The 20,328-nt window shown below is 24.5% G+C and overlaps 1 protein-coding gene across 1 annotated transcript in view; it reads right to left on the bottom strand.

Moving 5' to 3' along the window:
* LOC136072021 (GPI transamidase component PIG-T-like) overlaps positions 1-19,031 on the bottom strand; it is a 69,255-nt gene extending 50,224 nt beyond the window's left edge. Inside the window, exons 1-2 of the mRNA XM_065819905.1 lie at positions 18,826-19,031; positions 18,413-18,596 (exon numbers count right to left, since the gene is read on the bottom strand). Of these exons, the coding sequence (XP_065675977.1) occupies positions 18,413-18,596; positions 18,826-18,985 (344 nt within the window). The 5' untranslated portion in view covers positions 18,986-19,031. The remainder of the gene's footprint in view (positions 1-18,412; positions 18,597-18,825) is intronic.
* Positions 19,032-20,328: the final 1,297 nt, after the last annotated feature.

Below are 20,328 nucleotides of genomic sequence, written 5' to 3'. Positions count from 1 at the left end.
GTCTGATGATCGCATAAATGATGAAACTTTGAGTTATGTTTCAAATTTAATAGTAATAGCTTATAATTAATGTTTAGTTTAACGCTGCTGCTGCCATTACTCATTCGTGCATGCTTGACACGGAATTTTTTAAAGAAGATTAAGCACGCTTGGCCTTCTAATATTTATCTTTATAATTTTGCCACGTGATAAGTTATTCTTAAATCTTTATAATCTTTTAATATCTGCTTAATCGGTAATAACATCTAAAACTTTTATATTAGATAATTTGATGACTTCTGTAGTATAAACCTTAAATCACCTTATGTTATTTTTAAGGAAAAACCTTATGTTATTTTTAAATTAGTACAGTAACTTTTAAATTCAGTTAACTTGATTAATTCACGCATTTTAATAATAACACAATTCAAATCCTTTGTCAATTTTTTCAAAGTATATTAATATGTAACTTTTATTTTTAAGAATTAGCAGACGATGCTCTTTTCAAAGGTCAAACTTTTAATAAAGGTCAAACTCTTGATAAAGTAGGTGTTTATCTCCAAAACCCTTGCATCTCGCATGGTCAACTCTATGTTGCATGTTCAAGAACAAGATCGCCTAATACTATTTTAAAGAAATTACAGAAAATTTATTTGCTTTTATGATATTAGAAACCAGGTCATTTTGATCGTTTGTTTTTTAAAGTTGATAAACATTCATTATGAGGTCTGTCATTGAACAAATATTACAAAAATAAGGTTGTATTTATAAATGTTTCTAATTTATATATTTTTCTTAATTTGCATATTTAATTATTTTTATGTGCTGTTTATTATGTTTATATGTGCTAAGGTTATATTGGTTATATTTTGTAAGTGTGTTAATATCTTTTATATATGAAGTGTTTCTATGTAACTAAGTATGTTTGTGATGTGTTATAATTAGTAACCAGACTAGTCTATGGATAGACTTACAACACAGACATAGACAATTCTGTATGTTGTAATGGACACAACAAATGTTTAATTTTTTGTCCTTGTTGTGTCTATCAAATTTTTGATGGTGTCCCAAAATTGCTCAGTTAAAAAATAATTTTCACTTCCTAAGTCTACAAAGCATAATTTTTTGTCTATTTGGTGTCTATGATTTTGTCTAAATTTACTTGATTTCATAAAACCAGAAATCTTTCATTACCGTATTATTTGAAGATTGTTATGTAGAAAATTTATAATATTAAAAAAATATTGAAATGACATCAAAACTCCAAATGACGATCATTGCCCATGATTAATTATTGTTTAAAACTTGCGTACATATTCATCAATAAAATGAAAGTAAAAAACATTTTTCTTTTTCACTATTGTTTTATTCACAAACCTAAATAAATTTTAACACCTATTGGAATCTTCTACTTACTAATCCACATTTTATAAAGGACAACTCCTTGATCACATATTTTTAAAATAATTTTATTGAAGGTGATAAAGATTTTAGTGACTAAGGAAAATTTTTTAAATGATAAACTTACCTTCAACTTTTTTGAAGTAATCCCAGACTGGAGAGGGCATTTTAAAAATAAATTTTCACGCACATTCACTGAGAATTGAAAAACAACTGAACTGAGTAATTAATGAACTTCAATTGAGCACAAAATAGTCCATTTTGAGGTTTTTAAATAGACATTAACTTTTTAATCAACAGCACACGCTGGACAAAAAATTAAAAAATGAACTTCTGTTAGAAAAATTGTATTTTTAATTTTGTGCTCGTTTTCAGTTTTTGAAAGGATGCTGCAGTGAAAATTTAATTACTCGTTATAAGTCCAAATTATATATTAAATAGATCTTCTATACCTCATTAAAAAATCGAGATTGTTCATTTAGTGTCCGTTTTTAAAATGATTGTCTAGAAAGACAAACATTTTTTATAGACAATTCATTTTTGATAGTTGTAATTAAAATTGTTGCAATTAGTGCTTTGTCGAAGTCTATTTTTGTCCTTTTATAATAAGTCCATTAGAGATTGTCTGGTTGCTAGTTATAATGTTATGTGTTTATAGTTTGTAAGTGGTTATTATGCTGTTTACATGGTTTCCAATTGTTATGACTTGGCTTAGTTTACAGCAAGAGTGTTGACCTTGCTAGCCAAGTGGTGTACTTTGCTATAATGTGACTTGGCTTTGTTGAGAGCAAGAATGTCGTTCTTGCCAGTAAAGTGGTGTACAGTCATGATAAAACACATAAATTAAATCTGTTTGTAATCATAAAATGTGTTGAAAAAATATTGTTGAAAGAATGTGTTTAAAAGAAATGTTAAATAGATATATAGATTCTTAATATCTCTAATTTTTTTTATCATTTATAAATTTAAGTAAATTTTGTTGAAAATATATACTCTATTCCTTTTTGTTAATTATTTGTATTTTGTTAATTTAAAAAAAAATGTGTTTAAAAGATATATTCTCTGTTTTGTTTTTTTTTGTTAACAATTTATGCTTTTGATGATAAATAAATTTTGTTAAATAACGGGCTTCCTTTTACTAATAGCTCCTCCCCATTTAAACATTTAAATTTAGAGTTTTAGATTTTAGAGTTTCGATTTTCCTTCATTAGATATGCTTAACTTGAATTTTTTTTTTTTTTTAGGTAAGTATATAAAGTGTTATATACTTACCTAAAAAATTCATATATATATATATATATATATATATATATATATATATATATATATATATATATATATATATATATATATATACATATATATATATATATATATATATATATATATATATATATATATATATATATATATATATATATATATATATATATATATATATATATATATATATATAATATATATATATATATATATATATATATATATATATATATATATATATATATATATATATATATATATATATATATATATATATATATATATATATATATATATATATATATATATATATATATATATATATATATGAAGACCTTAGTGGAAAAACCGGCGTTGTCATATTTAAAAAGTATTGAGAAAGTATTTATTGATCATTAATAAAAGTCTTTATTTAAAGCAAATGAAACTAAGCAATTTAAAAAAATTTATATTATAATTATTTTATTTAAAATTTATTCAAAACAAAACATTTTGTAATTTTTTATACAAAAATTTTTTTCTCTTTGCTTTAAATAAAGACATTTATTAATGATCAACAAATACTTTCTCAATACTTTTTAAATGTGACAACGCTGGTTTTTCCACTGAGGTCTTCATATACATACACACATTTTAATTTTTCTGCATTGTATTATAGACCTTTTTTCTTTTGAATATTAAATATATAAAAACAATTAAAATAGTTCAAAAAGTTTCAATGTTTCCAAGTTTCTTCTCTTAAAGCAATTAAATGATTTTTTATAGAGGTTTTCTTTTATTAGTTTTGTATTTATTTAATATTATTTATTTATTCTTGCATTAAATGGGTTTCAAAGTTATGAAAGAGATTTTTCATGGAGGATTACATTTCACTGTTCAAAGCTATTAGTATTTGCCAAGCAGACAAGCCTTATAATTTTTTCAATTTGCTTTATTTATGAGTTCTTATCTTTAAAAAGTTTTTAATTTTTTTAAATTTCTTTTTACTGTTTTTTTGATTAAATACTAATAGTTTGTCAATAATTAATAAAATAACCTTAAATATATAACATTACTCAGTTATAAAGATTATATCAATTTATTTATAATATTAGTATAAGTTCTTGATAGAAATATGTTATCTTTACACAATTGTTATTATTATTTTAAAACATTTTATTTAAATATGACTAAGAGTAGAGGTAGAATATAATAGTTAATTATATTATGCTCTGTTTTATTTGCTTACATTGTATTTTAGATAAGTTTAAGAAAGAAAACTAAAAGTTCAAACTAAAAATTAGTTTAAATTGTAATTAATAGTTTTTGACAAGTATTTTTATGTCATATGATGTGGTAATGTGTGTTTTTATTGCGTTTAATATAAGGCTATATGGGTTTATAATTTGTTAGTGTTTCTACGTGTGTGGTGTTAGTAGTTAAAATATGTACAATAAACTATGGATAACTCAATACTCCTTTATAACTTAAACTAATTTTAAAATTCCAGTTGAGCCTTTATTTATGAATTATACTCCCAATAACTCTAACATTCTCTAGCTATTTTCTTGGTCCCTGGAGGTTTGAGTAATTTAGAGTTTACTGTAATGTTATTTGTTGTTACTTGTTATTTGTTAATTTTGCGATGTTATTGTTGTGTTGTTGTGTTGTTTTTTGATGATATTTTTTGTTGGTGTCTTTAGTTTAAACTGATGTTTTGTGTTGATAGATGACTTAGTTTATTTTCATTTGATCATTGGGTAGTTTCATTACTGAAACTGACTACATATAATCATACACTAAAATCTAAGGATTTAGTTTTCAAATAAAAACAAAGGTTTATCTTATTGTGATTATTTATTTTTAGCCTCGCTTTTTTAAAAAGAGTTGTTAATCCAAACTTGTAACAATAAATCTTGAAACTTTCACAAAAGAAAACCTCACAAAGTATGCTTTTTATTTGTTATCTGTTTAGTCACATTTTTGAGTTTTCAAATAAATAAATAGAGTACATAGCAAACTAATGTGTGTGACGTGTATTCAATTAATAACTTGGTTTCATTTTTAGGTTGAATTCCTTTTCTTATGACTATTTTTGAAAGTTCCTACATAGCAGAATTTAAGAAATGTTCTGAATGTTGATTGTATTCAAAAAGCTAAAACAAAGTTTGATAAACTTCATACCATATAAACTTACAAAAAAAAAATTACAAAAAAATATTATATTCAACATAAAAAGGTATCAAAAATACTTATAAAAGCAATTTAAATTGTAACATTGTTTCATTGTTTATATAACTTTTAGTAATTTATATTGTAACATTGTTTCATTGTTTATATAACTTTTAGTAATTTATATTGTAACATTGTTTCATTGTTTATATAACTTTTAGTAATTTATATTGTAACATTGTTTAATTGTTTATATAACTTTTAGTAATTTATATTGTAACATTGTTGCATTGTTTATATAACTTTTAGTAATTTATATTGTAACATTGTTGCATTGTTTATATAACTTTTAGTAATTTATATTGTAACATTGTTTCATTGTTTATATAACTTTTAGTAATTTATATTGTAACATTGTTTCATTGTTTATATAACTTTTAGTAATTTATATTGTAACATTGTTTAATTGTTTATATAACTTTTAGTAATTTATATTGTAACATTGTTGCATTGTTTATATAACTTTTAGTAATTTATATTGTAACATAGTTTCATTGTTTATATAACTTTTAGTAATTTATATTGTAACATTGTTGCATTGTTTATATAACTTTTAGTAATTTATATTGTAACATTGTTTCATTGTTTATATAACTTTTAGTAATTTATATTGTAACATTGTTTCATTGTTTATATAACTTTTAGTAATTTATATTGTAACATTGTTGCATTGTTTATATAACTTTTAGTAATTTATATTGTAACATTGTTGCATTGTTTATATAACTTTTAGTAATTTATATTGTAACATTGTTGCATTGTTTATATAACTTTTAGTAATTTATATTGTAACATTGTTTCATTGTTTATATAACTTTTAGTAATTTATATTGTAACATTGTTGCATTGTTTATATAACTTTTAGTAATTTATATTGTAACATTGTTTCATTGTTTATATAACTTTTAGTAATTTATATTGTAACATTGTTGCATTGTTTATATAACTTTTAGTAATTTATATTGTAACATTGTTGCATTGTTTATATAACTTTTAGTAATTTATATTGTAACATTGTTGCATTGTTTATATAACTTTTAGTAATTTATATTGTAACATTGTTTCATTGTTTATATAACTTTTAGTAATTTATATTGTAACATTGTTGCATTGTTTATATAACTTTTAGTAATTTATATTGTAACATTGTTTCATTGTTTATATAACTTTTAGTAATTTATATTGTAACATTGTTGCATTGTTTATATAACTTTTAGTAATTTATATTGTAACATTGTTGCATTGTTTATATAACTTTTAGTAATTTATATTGTAACATTGTTGCATTGTTTATATAACTTTAAATTGTAACATTGTTTCATTGTTTATATAACTTTTAGTAATTTATATTGTAACATTGTTTCATTGTTTATATAACTTTTAGTAATTTATATTGTAACATTGTTGCATTGTTTATATAACTTTTAGTAATTTATATTGTAACATTGTTTCATTGTTTATATAACTTTAAATTGTAACATTGTTTCATTATTTATATAACTTTTAGTAATTTATATTGTAACATTGTTTCATTGTTTATATAACTTTTAGTAATTTATATTGTAACATTGTTTCATTGTTTATATAACTTTAAATTGTAACATTGTTTCATTGTTTATATAACTTTTAGTAATTTATATTGTAACATTGTTTCATTGTTTATATAACTTTTAGTAATTTATATTGTAACATTGTTGCATTGTTTATATAACTTTTAGTAATTTATATTGTAACATTGTTTCATTGTTTATATAACTTTAAATTGTAACATTGTTTCATTATTTATATAACTTTTAGTAATTTATATTGTAACATTGTTTCATTGTTTATATAACTTTTAGTAATTTATATTGTAACATTGTTTCATTGTTTATATAACTTTAAATTGTAACATTGTTTCATTGTTTATATAACTTTTAGTAATTTATATTGTAACATTGTTTCATTGTTTATATAACTTTTAGTAATTTATATTGTAACATTGTTGCATTGTTTATATAACTTTTAGTAATTTATATTGTAACATTGTTTCATTGTTTATATAACTTTAAATTGTAACATTGTTTCATTATTTATATAACTTTTAGTAATTTATATTGTAACATTGTTTCATTGTTTATATAACTTTTAGTAATTTATATTGTAACATTGTTTCATTGTTTATATAACTTTAAATTGTAACATTGTTTCATTGTTTATATAACTTTTAGTAATTTATATTGTAACTTTAAATTGTAACATTGTTTCATTGTTTATATAACTTTTAGTAATTTATATTGTAACTTTAAATTGTAACATTGTTTCATTGTTTATATAACTTTTAGTAATTTATATTGTAACTTTAAGTTGTAACATTGTTTCATTGTTTATATAACTTTTAGTAATTTATATTGAAACTTTAAATTGTAACATTGTTTCATTGTTTATATAACTTTTAGTAATTTATATTGTAACGTTGTTTCATTGTTTATATAACTTTAAATTGTAACATTGTTTCATTGTTTATATAACTTTTAGTAATTTATATTGTAACATTGTTTCATTGTTTATATAACTTTTAGTAATTTATATTGTAACATTGTTTCATTGTTTATATAACTTTTAGTAATTTATATTGTAACATTGTTTCATTGTTTATATAACTTTAAATTGTAACATTGTTTCATTGTTTATATAACTTTAAATTGTAACATTGTTTCATTATTTATATAACTTTTAGTAATTTTATTGTAACATTGTTTCATTGTTTATATAACTTTAAATTGTAACATTGTTTCATTGTTTATATAACTTTTAGTAATTTATATTGTAACTTTAAATTGTAACATTGTTTCATTATTTATATAACTTTTAGTAATTTTATTGTAACATTGTTTCATTGTTTATATAACTTTAAATTGTAACATTGTTTCATTGTTTATATAACTTTTAGTAATTTATATTGAAACTTTAAATTGTAACATTGTTTCATTGTTTATATAACTTTTAGTAATTTATATTGTAACTTTAAGTTGTAACATTGTTTCATTGTTTATATAACTTTTAGTAATTTATATTGAAACTTTAAATTGTAACATTGTTTCATTGTTTATATAACTTTTAGTAATTTATATTGAAACTTTAAATTGTAACATTGTTTCATTGTTTATATAACTTTTAGTAATTTATATTGTAACTTTAAATTGTAACATTGTTTCATTGTTTATATAACTTTTAGTAATTTATATTGTAACTTTAAATTGTAACATTGTTTCATTGTTTATATAACTTTTAGTAATTTATATTGTAACTTTAAATTGTAACATTGTTTCATTGTTTATATAACTTTTAGTAATTTATATTGCTTTTATAAGTATTTTTGATACTTTTTTTATGTTGAATATAATATTTTTTTGTCATTTTTTGTATATTTTTATTTTTATCTCAAGTAAAATAAGTTTTTTGTTTCTTAAGAAAATTTTTATATTTTTTATCTTTAAAATTATTATTTTGAATGGTTATATTGGCTGTTTGATAATATTTCCCCTTTATTTTTATATGTGAATGGAAACCATTTATACTTTTATCACCTTTTGTACAATCTAGACAATTTCCATTTGCATTAAGTACCAATTTTTGCCTAACTCGGCAGTAAACAGCTTAATTGAATGAATTTGTTAAGATAATATTTTTTTCAGAAAAGCTTTTATAAAAAATATCAAACAGATAGAGTTAACTTATTTGAAATAACCTCTTTGGCCTGTTTTTCGATGTCCATTTTTCTTTTTAAATAAATCTTAATGAGAGGGTTAAAAATTTATTATAGCCTAAGTTTCCAAAAACACCTAAAGATATGTTACCCAACTGTCTTATATGTAAAGATACTTTTATTATGTAAAAAATATTGAAATAAATAAGTGCAGTTCTAAAGTATAGTAATATAATTGTTAATCAAAAGGCAAGAACTTTAAATCGATTAATTTTTTGCCATTTAATAAAACAAATTAAAGTATAGAGACCAAATTAAGAACAAGTTTAGAAAAAGTTGAGTGTGGAACAGACTTATCATATCGCACAGGTCTTGACAACTAGTTATTTTGTTATTATTCTAATATATATGCGCTCTACTTTTGTATTGAGCACTGTCTACCAAAAAATTACTTTGATCATTACTATATATCATTCTTCTCCGTTTAACCAGCCCTTTCGCACTTAAGTCTTTTCAGGCTTGCCCACACGCCCACAAAAACTTTGGTAAGCGCATAAAAAAACACTTGCCAAAAAAATAAAAGCGTTTTGTTTTAAGTTGCAGCAAAAAATTTTTTCTGTTTATTTGTTCTTTTATGAAAAAAACTTTTTTTACCAGCTTTTTTTTTTATTACTTTATCTAGTATTTATTCAAAGCAATCATTTCGCTATTTTTATTTTAAATTAAATAGCAGAAAAAAATTAATAAATTAAATCGCACAGGCTTACTAAAAAAAGACCATCCTGCCCACGCTTTATTGTGCACTGACTGATAGATATATATATATATATATATATATATATATATATATATATATATATATATATATATATATATATATATATATATATATATATATATATCAAACCTCTAAAAGATTGAAGTCGACAGATTATTGCTGACCTCAATCTTTTAGAGGTCGGCATCAGGTCGGCAAAAAAAATTTGATACAAAGGTCTTACCATAATGCATAGCAATGAGTTTGGCAATTTTTTGCGAATCTCAAACACTTTAAGGTTGGCAGTTAGGTCGGTATTGCCGCCGAATGCTGAGACTAATTCCAAGAGTTGATATATATATATATATTTATGTATATACATATATATATATCTATATATATCTATATATATATATATATATATATATATACATGGTACTATTACAGTTTTAAAAAATTCACAGTCATGCAAACTAACACCAGGAATAGACAGTGACATGGGGATGGTTACCCCAGTAATACCGCAGTAAACTGCAGTTTTTACCGCGGTAATGGGGCAGTTTTAAAATAAGTAAGGGTAATACCGCAGTAATGGGAACGATGTTGGCGGTAATGGGGACAATGTTTACGGTAATACCATGGTAATGGCGATAATATTTGTGCTAATACCGTGGTAATGGCAACAATGTTTGCAGTAATACTGCGGTAACAGTAATGACTTTTTATAAACACGTTTCAAAAATTAATTTTCAATATGACTTCTTTGCCTTTGGAGAAACGAGACATAGAAAAACTTATAATTTCAAAATCAACTAGAATAACTGTTATTAAAATTCTGGAACAAGTGAAGTCTGGCCTAATTTTCAAAAGGTTGATGTCAATGGCATGTTTGCTTCACATGGTAAATGTATAAACTGTAATTCACTTTTAATGTGGAAATCTCGTGACGGCACCAGCGATTTAAAGGCTCACATGGAGACCTGCATTAGACATAAAGATAATAGGACTAGAAGTCTTTCAAGTAGGCCTAAATTTATTTCAGGAATAGGCATATCATCAAACAGAGAAAAAATTTCATCACAAGATAAAACTGAACTAAATTATTCCATTGTAGAAATGTGTGCAAGAGATATTCAGAATGTAGATCTAATTACTTAGTTATGTTCCCATAGAACTATGTATATGATCAATAAAATATAATATATGTGCATTGTATTAAATATTTATTTAATAAAAATGAAATTGTTGTAAACGTTTAACATTTATAAAAGGATGTGCCTGTGCCACACTTTATTTTAACATTATGAGAATTTTCTCTTTTTTCTAATGGCATAATATTTAAAAAAACATTCCACAGATAACTAAAATCACATATTCGCAATGTTAAGTTTATGAAACCACTTTCTCATTTTATTGTTAAAACTGTATTTAATATATATATATATATATATATATATATATATATATATATATATATATATATATATATATATATATTATATATATATATATATATATATATATATATATATATATATATATATATATTGAATAAAGAAAACTATAGACCTAACCTATATGAGTGAAAGTATTTATATTAATAACAGATACATAACCTACCTTTGTCTTGCAGCTCTCTGTTGGGATATTATATTAATTATTTTCATTATATGAATTCTAAAAATGCACTGACAAAATTTAACATAAATTTAACTAAAATTCTGGCACTTTTTCGTTAAGTTTTTGTTTACAAAATGAATTACGTCATTAAGTAATTGTTATTTCGTTGTGTTGGTTTGACAAGGTTTAACTGAAACTTTTTATATTAAGAGAATTAAAAAAAAAATCTTTTTTTTTTATGTGCATTAAAATTATTTATATTATTGTTTTTTTATTTGTTAATGTATTCTTATTTTGGTTGACATATAAATGTAAATAAATAAATAAAAATAAGAATTATATAAATATTCTTATTTAGAGATTAAAAAAAAAAGAAGATTTATTTGTCTTTCTTTCAATATAAAAAGAATCAGTTAGAACCTTTTTTATATTTGTTTTAGTGAAACAAATCGTTTGTTTGGGGTGTCATCCATAAACATGTCACCCTATATTTGTCAATTCTTAACCCTTTCTTTTCTGTCACAAATGATCACCCCTCTCCTAAACTGTGATAGCAGTTTTTATGTCAAAAATATTTTAAAAGATTTAAAGGTGAATACTTTGCAGCATTTTAAAAATTCAACCTTATGAAAATAAAGCAATACGCATAAATGTTAGAAGTGTAAGTAAAAACTTCGACAAACCAATGACTCAATTAAGTAATAATAAAGTTGTAATACTAAAATAATTTTTTGAAGTTGCTCTTGGTTTTGCAGAAAAACTATTTTTGATTTGATAACTTTCATGAATGTTATGAAAAATCACTCAGGAAGAGTGCCACTAGTTTTTAAAAATTTTCCTTTTTAATTATTTTTAATGAATGAGTTCAATACTTTTGCAATTCTTTTGCAATTCTCAACATCTTGTAAAAATTTCTGGTACAAATCACTTTACTGATTCGCGGAAATCAGACCTAAAAGTTGAGGCAATTTTTTTACTTTGTTTTCCGTGTAACAACAGGTGTAAGTAGCATTTTTAGCAATAAGTTCGCCCTCTTTTGGCCAGACTTAAAACTTATTTTTTTCATAAGACTATCAGCTTTCATACAAAATAGCTAAAAGTTTATTTAAAAGTTTAAATAAGCAAATATTTGATAAAGTTATTGCGCGTGTAATATAAGTTAAAAATGGAATTGTCCATGCATATATTACTTATATGTTTTTATTTTCTCATCAAGCCATGCGACCGCAGGCGTTTCCGAAGAAGGCCTGATATATATATACGTTAAAATTTTAATTTTAGACGGTGTATTTTATTATTGTTTCTTTTAGTTCATTTAGCATCATTGAAGTACAAGGTTTTAAGTTCCTGGCAACAAAACTAATTTATTTTGGAGTAAAATCTGGAAATCTCGATAGTGACAACATCATTCCAAGTGCACAAACAGTTTCCAGGCATTTGGCAAATGCAGCAGAGAAGCAAAAACAGGAATTAAAAACTGAACTGCAATCTGTTAAGAAAATGGCTATTACTACAGATATGTGGACTCATGCATTTACAAATACTCCATATATTACAGCAACTGTTCACTATATTATTAATAAATGGGAAATGTGCCTAATAATTATAGCCACCAGAGAAATGGAAGAAAAGAAAACAGCAGAAAATATTAAAATTTTAATTAATAACATTTAAAAGGAATTCGAAGCAGATCGACCAAATAATGTTTTTGTAACAGAGAATGGTGCAAATATAAAAGCTGCTTTTCATGACCAGATAAGACTTACTTGCAGTGGACACAACATATATTTAATTGTATCACATGCACTGGATTCAAAAGGTGTTACAGATGAAGATCTATTTAAATATGTCATTGAAGTTATTTCCATTTATAAAGATATTGTCATGCAAGTTAAAAGAACTCAGTTGCAGACACTATTACATAAAACTCTAAAGCAAGCAATTCCAACACAATGTAATAGTGTATTAACAATGCTTAAATCCATATTTGATAATTTAGGGCAATTAAAAGCAATTGCTAATGATCGCATTATACAAAAATATTTGCTTGACATAAACGAAGGTCTACTCACAGCTCTTGTTGAACCTTTTGACACTGCTACAAAATTGGTTTCTGCCAACCAATCACCCACACTGCATCTAGTAGTGCCCATACAAGTGCAGTTATTAAAAGCTATACTTCACGAAGAAGGGGACTGTGAGTCTATTCGTCTACTAAAATTCATTAAAAGCCATTTTTATATACATGACTTACATAAAATTGCTGTTCTTTCTGACCCCCAATTAAAAAACAACATGAGCTTACTATCATCAGAATGTAGAGAAACAGCATTGGATGACATTTTCTTTGTTAGATGCAGACATGCAGTGCGAAGAGGCAAAACAAATAACCAATTCTATAACTATAACTTCCTCAGAATCCACACCAGCTAAAAATCCTAAATTAGAGACAAAAACAGGGGAATCCTTCTTTGAAGATATATATGCTTGTACACCCAAAACCAATACTACATACAGATGCATACATGCTGAGCACAGATTCATTGCAAGACTTGCTCACTTTGTGGAAGCAAAAAACAAACATTTCGCCAAACTGTCTAGAATTGCATGCATTCATCTTGCAATATCGCCTACAGTAACGTCATCTGAACATGTATTTTCATTAGCAGGTTGCACAATTGAAGACAGGCATACACAATTAGACACAGAAAAAGTGGATAATCGCCTTTTTATTCATGGACTAAAAAAATAATAGTTTGAACAACATTTTTGTTACATCTATTTTTTGTTAATCAAAAATGAATAAGACTGAATATGAAACATATTCCTATGTAAAGGCTTTACTTTTTTTTAGTATTTAATTATTTGCTGTTCTTTTTAAAATTCCATTTATTCTTACATTTAATATTAAAGATAATTTTAAATGCTAATTTAATTACAGTTTTATAATAAATACACATATTTATGTTTTCTAAAATGCATCTTCTCTACTACGCTTTTTATTAATACATTTATAATTGTCTTCTGTATGTGCTATAAAATGTTTAAAAAAAATGAAAATGTATGTTATTATTAAAAGGAATATTACAATATGTTATAATATTTGATAGAAATAATAATTTTGCTTGCGGGGAAACCTAAAAGGAATACGGGAATGGGACAACTTCTGCAGTAATGGAATGGGGATGGGGACTACCTCTGCAGTAGTGGGGTGGGGATGGGGACATAATTTGATGAACGGGGTGGGGATGGGGATAAAAACCTGTCCCCATGTCACTCTCTAGGTAGAATATCTACACAGACATAACTTTTGAAAACTAAAAGATTATTTGATGAAATCTAAAACTATAAAATTAAATTTAGTATAAGATAGTAAATTAAAATATTTTAGGGTTGCAAACTTTTTGGGGTTTTTGTTAGCAGGCTATAATCAGGGTTGTTTTTTTGCAATAGATTCTGATTTGAATTTGGAGTTTTCGCAATGCCTGAAAGTCTCATTTCTAAAATATAAAAAAATCCAGTGTTCGCCCCTGAATAAGGCGAAAACTTTACTCAAATTTTTAAAAATGATAATTATTTTATAAAAAAATATATTTATGATATAAAAAATACTTTTAAAACTGCCCTTTTCCATTTTTAGGAAAAAATATTAATTTCATATGCAGTATAATTTTAAAAAAATACATTTTAATTATTTATTTATTTTTTTTAATTTTTATCTAAACCCAAGTTAATCTTTTGATGAACATTTTTTTGGATAATAAGGACCTACTAAATGTTCAAGAGATGGATTCGGTTAAAGGTAGATGAGGTTCTTATTGGAGAGGAAGAGAAGTGAATCAAGGGAGATGCCAGTGATATGCTTGATCTATTAAAAAGGTTTTTAAAGTCAAAGAATATCAGACTGATCCAGGACTTTTGCAACAGTACTTCTAGATTCTGAGATAGCAATAAAAGTATTCATGTGCTAGAATAATGATTGATGCCATTGTTAATAATGTATTTGCACTAAATGCCGTTTAATCTGTGCTGAAAGCTAAAAAAGAATAAGGAATCGAGTTTATTGGAGTAGCAACTGATAGCAGTAACCATGAAGCATTAAAGCTATTTTTAACTCAATATTTGATTGTAAAAAGAATAGTTTACATTCTAATCTGTTGATTTTTTAAAATACTCTGAATGAAATATTAAAAATTGCTGTCACAATATCAACTGAAATCAAAGAGACCTTAAATGAAAAAGGACTTCACAAAATTTACAACACTTTGCTCCACAAATGTAGGGTAGATTTGGATACTACGAAAACCTAGGTCATATGAGCATACCAAATAATTTCGAAGATGCAATCAATGAAGTTCAAGTGAAGTGAAGTTGGTTTGTACTTTTTAAATTGATATTGTGAGGTGATAATAAAAAACAGTATAATTAGCATAAATTTATAAGCAGTAATTAGCAGCTCTCGTCTAATTAAAATGCTATTCAATTTTTCGTGATGCTAAAACATTATCATTACACATAAGGAGTCATCCATATATTAAGTACGCATCGAGGGGAAGGGGATGTCCTAAGTTGAGTAATTTGCATACAAGCGCATATGGAGGATAGGGGGTGGGTCCAACAAATGCATGTACATAAACGCAAAAATTGAGGTGGCAGTTCACATTCTCTTGCTTATTAATAAAAGGTGAACGCCACTCACGTTCATGGTCTGTTAAAGTTATAAAGGTTGAACAACGCAAAAAAATAGTGATCACGTTCGCGTGCATGAATGGAATTGTGGGAGGGGGAATAGACCACCAAGCATATGAAACTTAAATGATGAAAGAGAAGATAAGACCATTGTAGGAGGAGGGGTAAGACCACCAAACGTAGATACATATAGGGGAAGGGAGGGGGTAGAAAATGTACGAGGTGCAACAGGGGGGAGAGGAGGGGGTCAAAATCTAGAGATTTTTGCGTATGTAATATTTATATGGCTTGTAAAAGAATATAAGGCGCAAAACTTTGATGTTGAAATATAGATGCAAATATAAATATTTATTTTTTCATAAAGAAAAATATATTAGCTAAAAATCTGTTCCATTTTTGTTTGGAAGAAAATGCATTGAAACATTTATTTTTAACTTCATTTAAACACTATTTTTGTATAATATGAGCATGATCAAATTACCCAGTTATTGCTGAAATTACCTAGTTTAAAGTCCTACATTACCTAGTTTAAAAAATGGGGTGGTTTTAATTGCTTTTTGAATAAAAGCAAAATATAGTAAAAAATTTTAATATTTTAACAACATTAAATAACTTTCTGTAATTTAAATTCAAAAAATTTGTATTTTCATTGCCTAAAAGTTTGAGTTAATAAAATTGAAAAAAAACAAATTAAATTTTTTTTTTTTTTTTTGCGTAAAACAAAGTATTGTTTCAATTAAAAGCACCTTAAAATTTGATTTAAGCTTTGTTAATAACAAATTATTATATTCCAGAAATTATTTTTAAATGTCAGGTTGGTATTTTTTTACTTAATGTTATTTTTAAAATGCTCATATTATCAAGTGGTATGGGTAATATAAGCATTTTTGCTACTTTTTAATAACCTCTGAGATTTTAAGAAAAATTTTTGAACGCCCAAATATCTAACTGGATCATGAGTAGTGATCCCTAAAAATTGTTTATTTGCAAAAATTTTGGATCCAGCATAATTATTCTTAAAAGTATTGCGATTTTTGCTTAAGGTGCTCATAATACCATAATCTACCTTACTGGCGATAACTGCTTTTACTGGCGATACAAACTTTAGAGATGTTTATATATAAAAATTAGGTGGTAAAAATGTGCTTCCCTTTTCAAAAAACGATTAACCAAATCTTGTTGGTGTTGGTTACCCATCACATATTCTCAAGTATTCATTATGGTGTAGATCAAGTGGCTATTGATGTTGAAAGTATTAAGTACAAAATTCAGCATTTACACAGTTAGAAAAAAAGCTAGCAAAAGATTATTGTAGAAAGATTATAGTAAAAAAGTGGTTATCACTCTATCCTGAACAAACCAGGTTGATATAAATGTACCTTTCTTTGAAGTTATATTTTTTGTCCAATGATAAACCACTTAAAGTTATTAAACAGTCTTTTGAGAATTAAATAAGTGAACTATATATATATATGGCAATTGCACTCATTTGTTTGGATTTTTTATGAAAATAAAAACACACACTGTTAAAAATTGAAAAGTCAAAGGAATTTATAGTTGAAACTGTAGATTGTCTGAACTCTGTTAAGTCAATTATAAAGGATAGAGAAAAAGAAAAACCTGTATCACTGAAAACTAAATCATTGTTGCAAAATCTAAGGTAAGTTGAAAAACCAAAATGTGATTTATTTATGATAGATGTGTTGTTAATGTATAATTCATTTTCTGCTTACCTTGAACAATCAACAGGTTCTTTTAATGAGTTTGAAAGTTTTGCATGGATACTTCTTTCTAAACATGCAAACATGAGCTGGGAAGTTAAATCATGTGTTGATTATCTTGCTAAAAATAGTATTGAAATCAATGATTCCAAGTTATTTGATCAGTTTTAAAATTTATGTGTGTTTTAAAAAAATCAGCTATTTATTAAAAATTGATCAGTTTTACTTCAGTATTACAGCCCTCAGAATTAAGAAAAATGAGGATGGCAATTTATTGCCAACCTCAAACTGTTAGAGGTCGGCAAAAAAAAATTTGACTCAATTACCATACAGAATATTTTTAATTACCTGACAGATTACCATAAAACAAAAAAACAAGGTTTTATCTATTTTTATTATAATTAAATTGTTTTATTTTTATTATAATTCTAAGGCTAGTATTATGCCCCATAATGTCAATATAGAACCAATTTTTTTTTGATGTTATCACAATGGTCAAATGAAAAAAAACAACTTACTAGTTAAATTGGTGAATGCTTTTTTTCTATGAATATATTAAATGTATAATACTTAATAATTAATAGTTAAATGTAAATGCTATATAAATGTATTATAATCATCTTTTATGTAGAGAATTTATAGGCAGACACTGCTGCATTCTCAAAACGCTGCTAAGTATGCCTATTTTGAGAATAAAAATGCATTTCAGTGTAATTCACTGGACAAAAACTTATTTCATTAACTTTATTTTAAATTTAATTTAACAAAATATATTTTATATATCAAAACTGATTATTTTATTAAAAAGTACACATTTATTGTTCATATAAGTGATTTTCTTAAACTATGTTTTTTTGAAACAAAAAAGTTTTAGCAAAATAATTGTTATTGTTAAAGTTAGAGATAATATAATATACATAAAGTTATTTTATATAGCATGTTATATTTAGTTATGCTTTTATTATGTACAATTTGCACCAGATTTAAACCAGGCTAATGTTTAATCAGTGTCTTAAATTGTCCTATATAAAAAAAAATTTTTTAGTAATAAGCAATATAAATTTACACCAAATTCTCACATACTTATCTCTATCTAGGTCAGGATTAAACCAAGCCCATAATTCTATCCCGGTTGGTGCAGAAATAACTGGATAACCCCACTTACTATACTGCCAACGACCTTGTGTTAACGAAAGATGCAACTCTAATACATGAAACTTTTCAATAATCTCAGCAAAGGATTTAGGAAATAAATTGAAATGTTCAGCTAAAAGTATATAAAAAAAAGAGAATTAAAAAAACAAAACTTGACAACTACAAAAAAGATCTGATATAGAATATATATATATATATATATATATATATATATATATATATATATATATATATATATATATATATATATATATATATATATATATATATATAGATATATATATATAATATATGATAGAGAATAACTATATTCAATAAATATATTTAGAACTTAAACTTACGAAGTCTGTTATCAAATAAATTGACTTCTAAACTGTTAGTAAATTGAAACAAAGAATAAAGATGACCAGATGGCAATTGTTTTAGAAAAAGCTCCTCTGAAAACGAATCCCCATTAACAATAGTTGATAAAAGTAAAATCAATAAGATTTTAAAATACATTTTTACTTGATTTACATTACATTTAATTAATAGAAGCTAGAAATAGAAGCTAAAAATATAAATTATTTTGCATTTAATCAACGTTGAACAAATATCAATTTCATCAAGATCTCAGAAAACTAAATAAAAATGCTTTTTCGTAACTAAAATTTTAGGTATGTGTGTGTGTTTTTAAAAACACACACACATACACCAAAAAATTAAAAAACAGATCAGTATTAAGACAAAAATATTTATTTTGTACAAGTATTTTAAATACTTGTACAAAATAATACTTATTAAATACTATTAAATATTTAAGTAAAAGCCCACTTTGGCATTGTTTCAGTTGCCTACCCTTATCATTTTATGATTGATTTTGATTGAGAACTCCATGCTGAATAAGAATCGTATAAAAACATTAACCTGAAAATTTGAAGAAAGCATTTTAATTTGATGTTGAACTTTAAAAAATTATACTAAACTTTTAATCAGCATGAAATTCTCTATTGAAATTTTAAATCGAAATTTTAAATAAAATTCTATATCATATAATGGTTACAATTATTACAAATTATGAGGTTAAAATAACATTGCAATTCTATATCAAAATCAATCATAAAATGGTTAATTTACAAATTTATGAGGTTAAAATAACATTGAGTGGTAAATTGTCGTTTGATTTTTTTTTTTTTTGGCATTACTTAAGCGTAAGATTTAGGTCACGTTCGCGGTACGCATGTTAAACAAACATAACAAACTTTATATTTTCGGAGAGCATTAATTAATCTTGTTTCGAAATAACTTTTACTTATCCCATTCAAAAATTGCACCGCTATATTTTTTTTATCATCGTACTATAACCCCCACTTACTATACTGTCAACAAAATTACTTTTAATGAAAGGTGCAACTCTAATACGTGAAATATTTTCAATCATCTCAGCAAATGATTACAAAACAAAGTTGTCGAAACTCTCTAAAATTTAGTTTAAATGTTTTTATATTGTTGAAATTCTTAAAAGTAAATTCTTAAAAAAGTAATAAACTTAAAAGTAAATGTATCTCCCATCCAACCCACTCAGACTTTTAATTATGCTTTTCATCCCACCCACTCAGACTTTTAAATAATCTCTTCAATATTGCTAGATTGATTTAGTTTAGTTTAGTTTATTTTCTTAGGGGTCTCAGTGTTTTTGTCATACTTTTGTGTAATATTTTCCTCATTATCCTCCTCGTCTAGAACCATTAATTGACTCTTACTACAATTAGAATTTATTACAACAGACTTCAAATATTTATTATTCTAAAGTTAATTTCAAATAGAAAAAAAAAAAAAAAACGTTGTTATTATCACTAAATGAA

The sequence above is a fragment of the Hydra vulgaris genome, chromosome 15 (genome assembly GCF_038396675.1).
Source record: "Hydra vulgaris chromosome 15, alternate assembly HydraT2T_AEP".
NCBI lineage: Eukaryota > Metazoa > Cnidaria > Hydrozoa > Anthoathecata > Hydridae > Hydra > Hydra vulgaris.
This window is presented reverse-complemented; position numbering and strand designations above follow the sequence as displayed.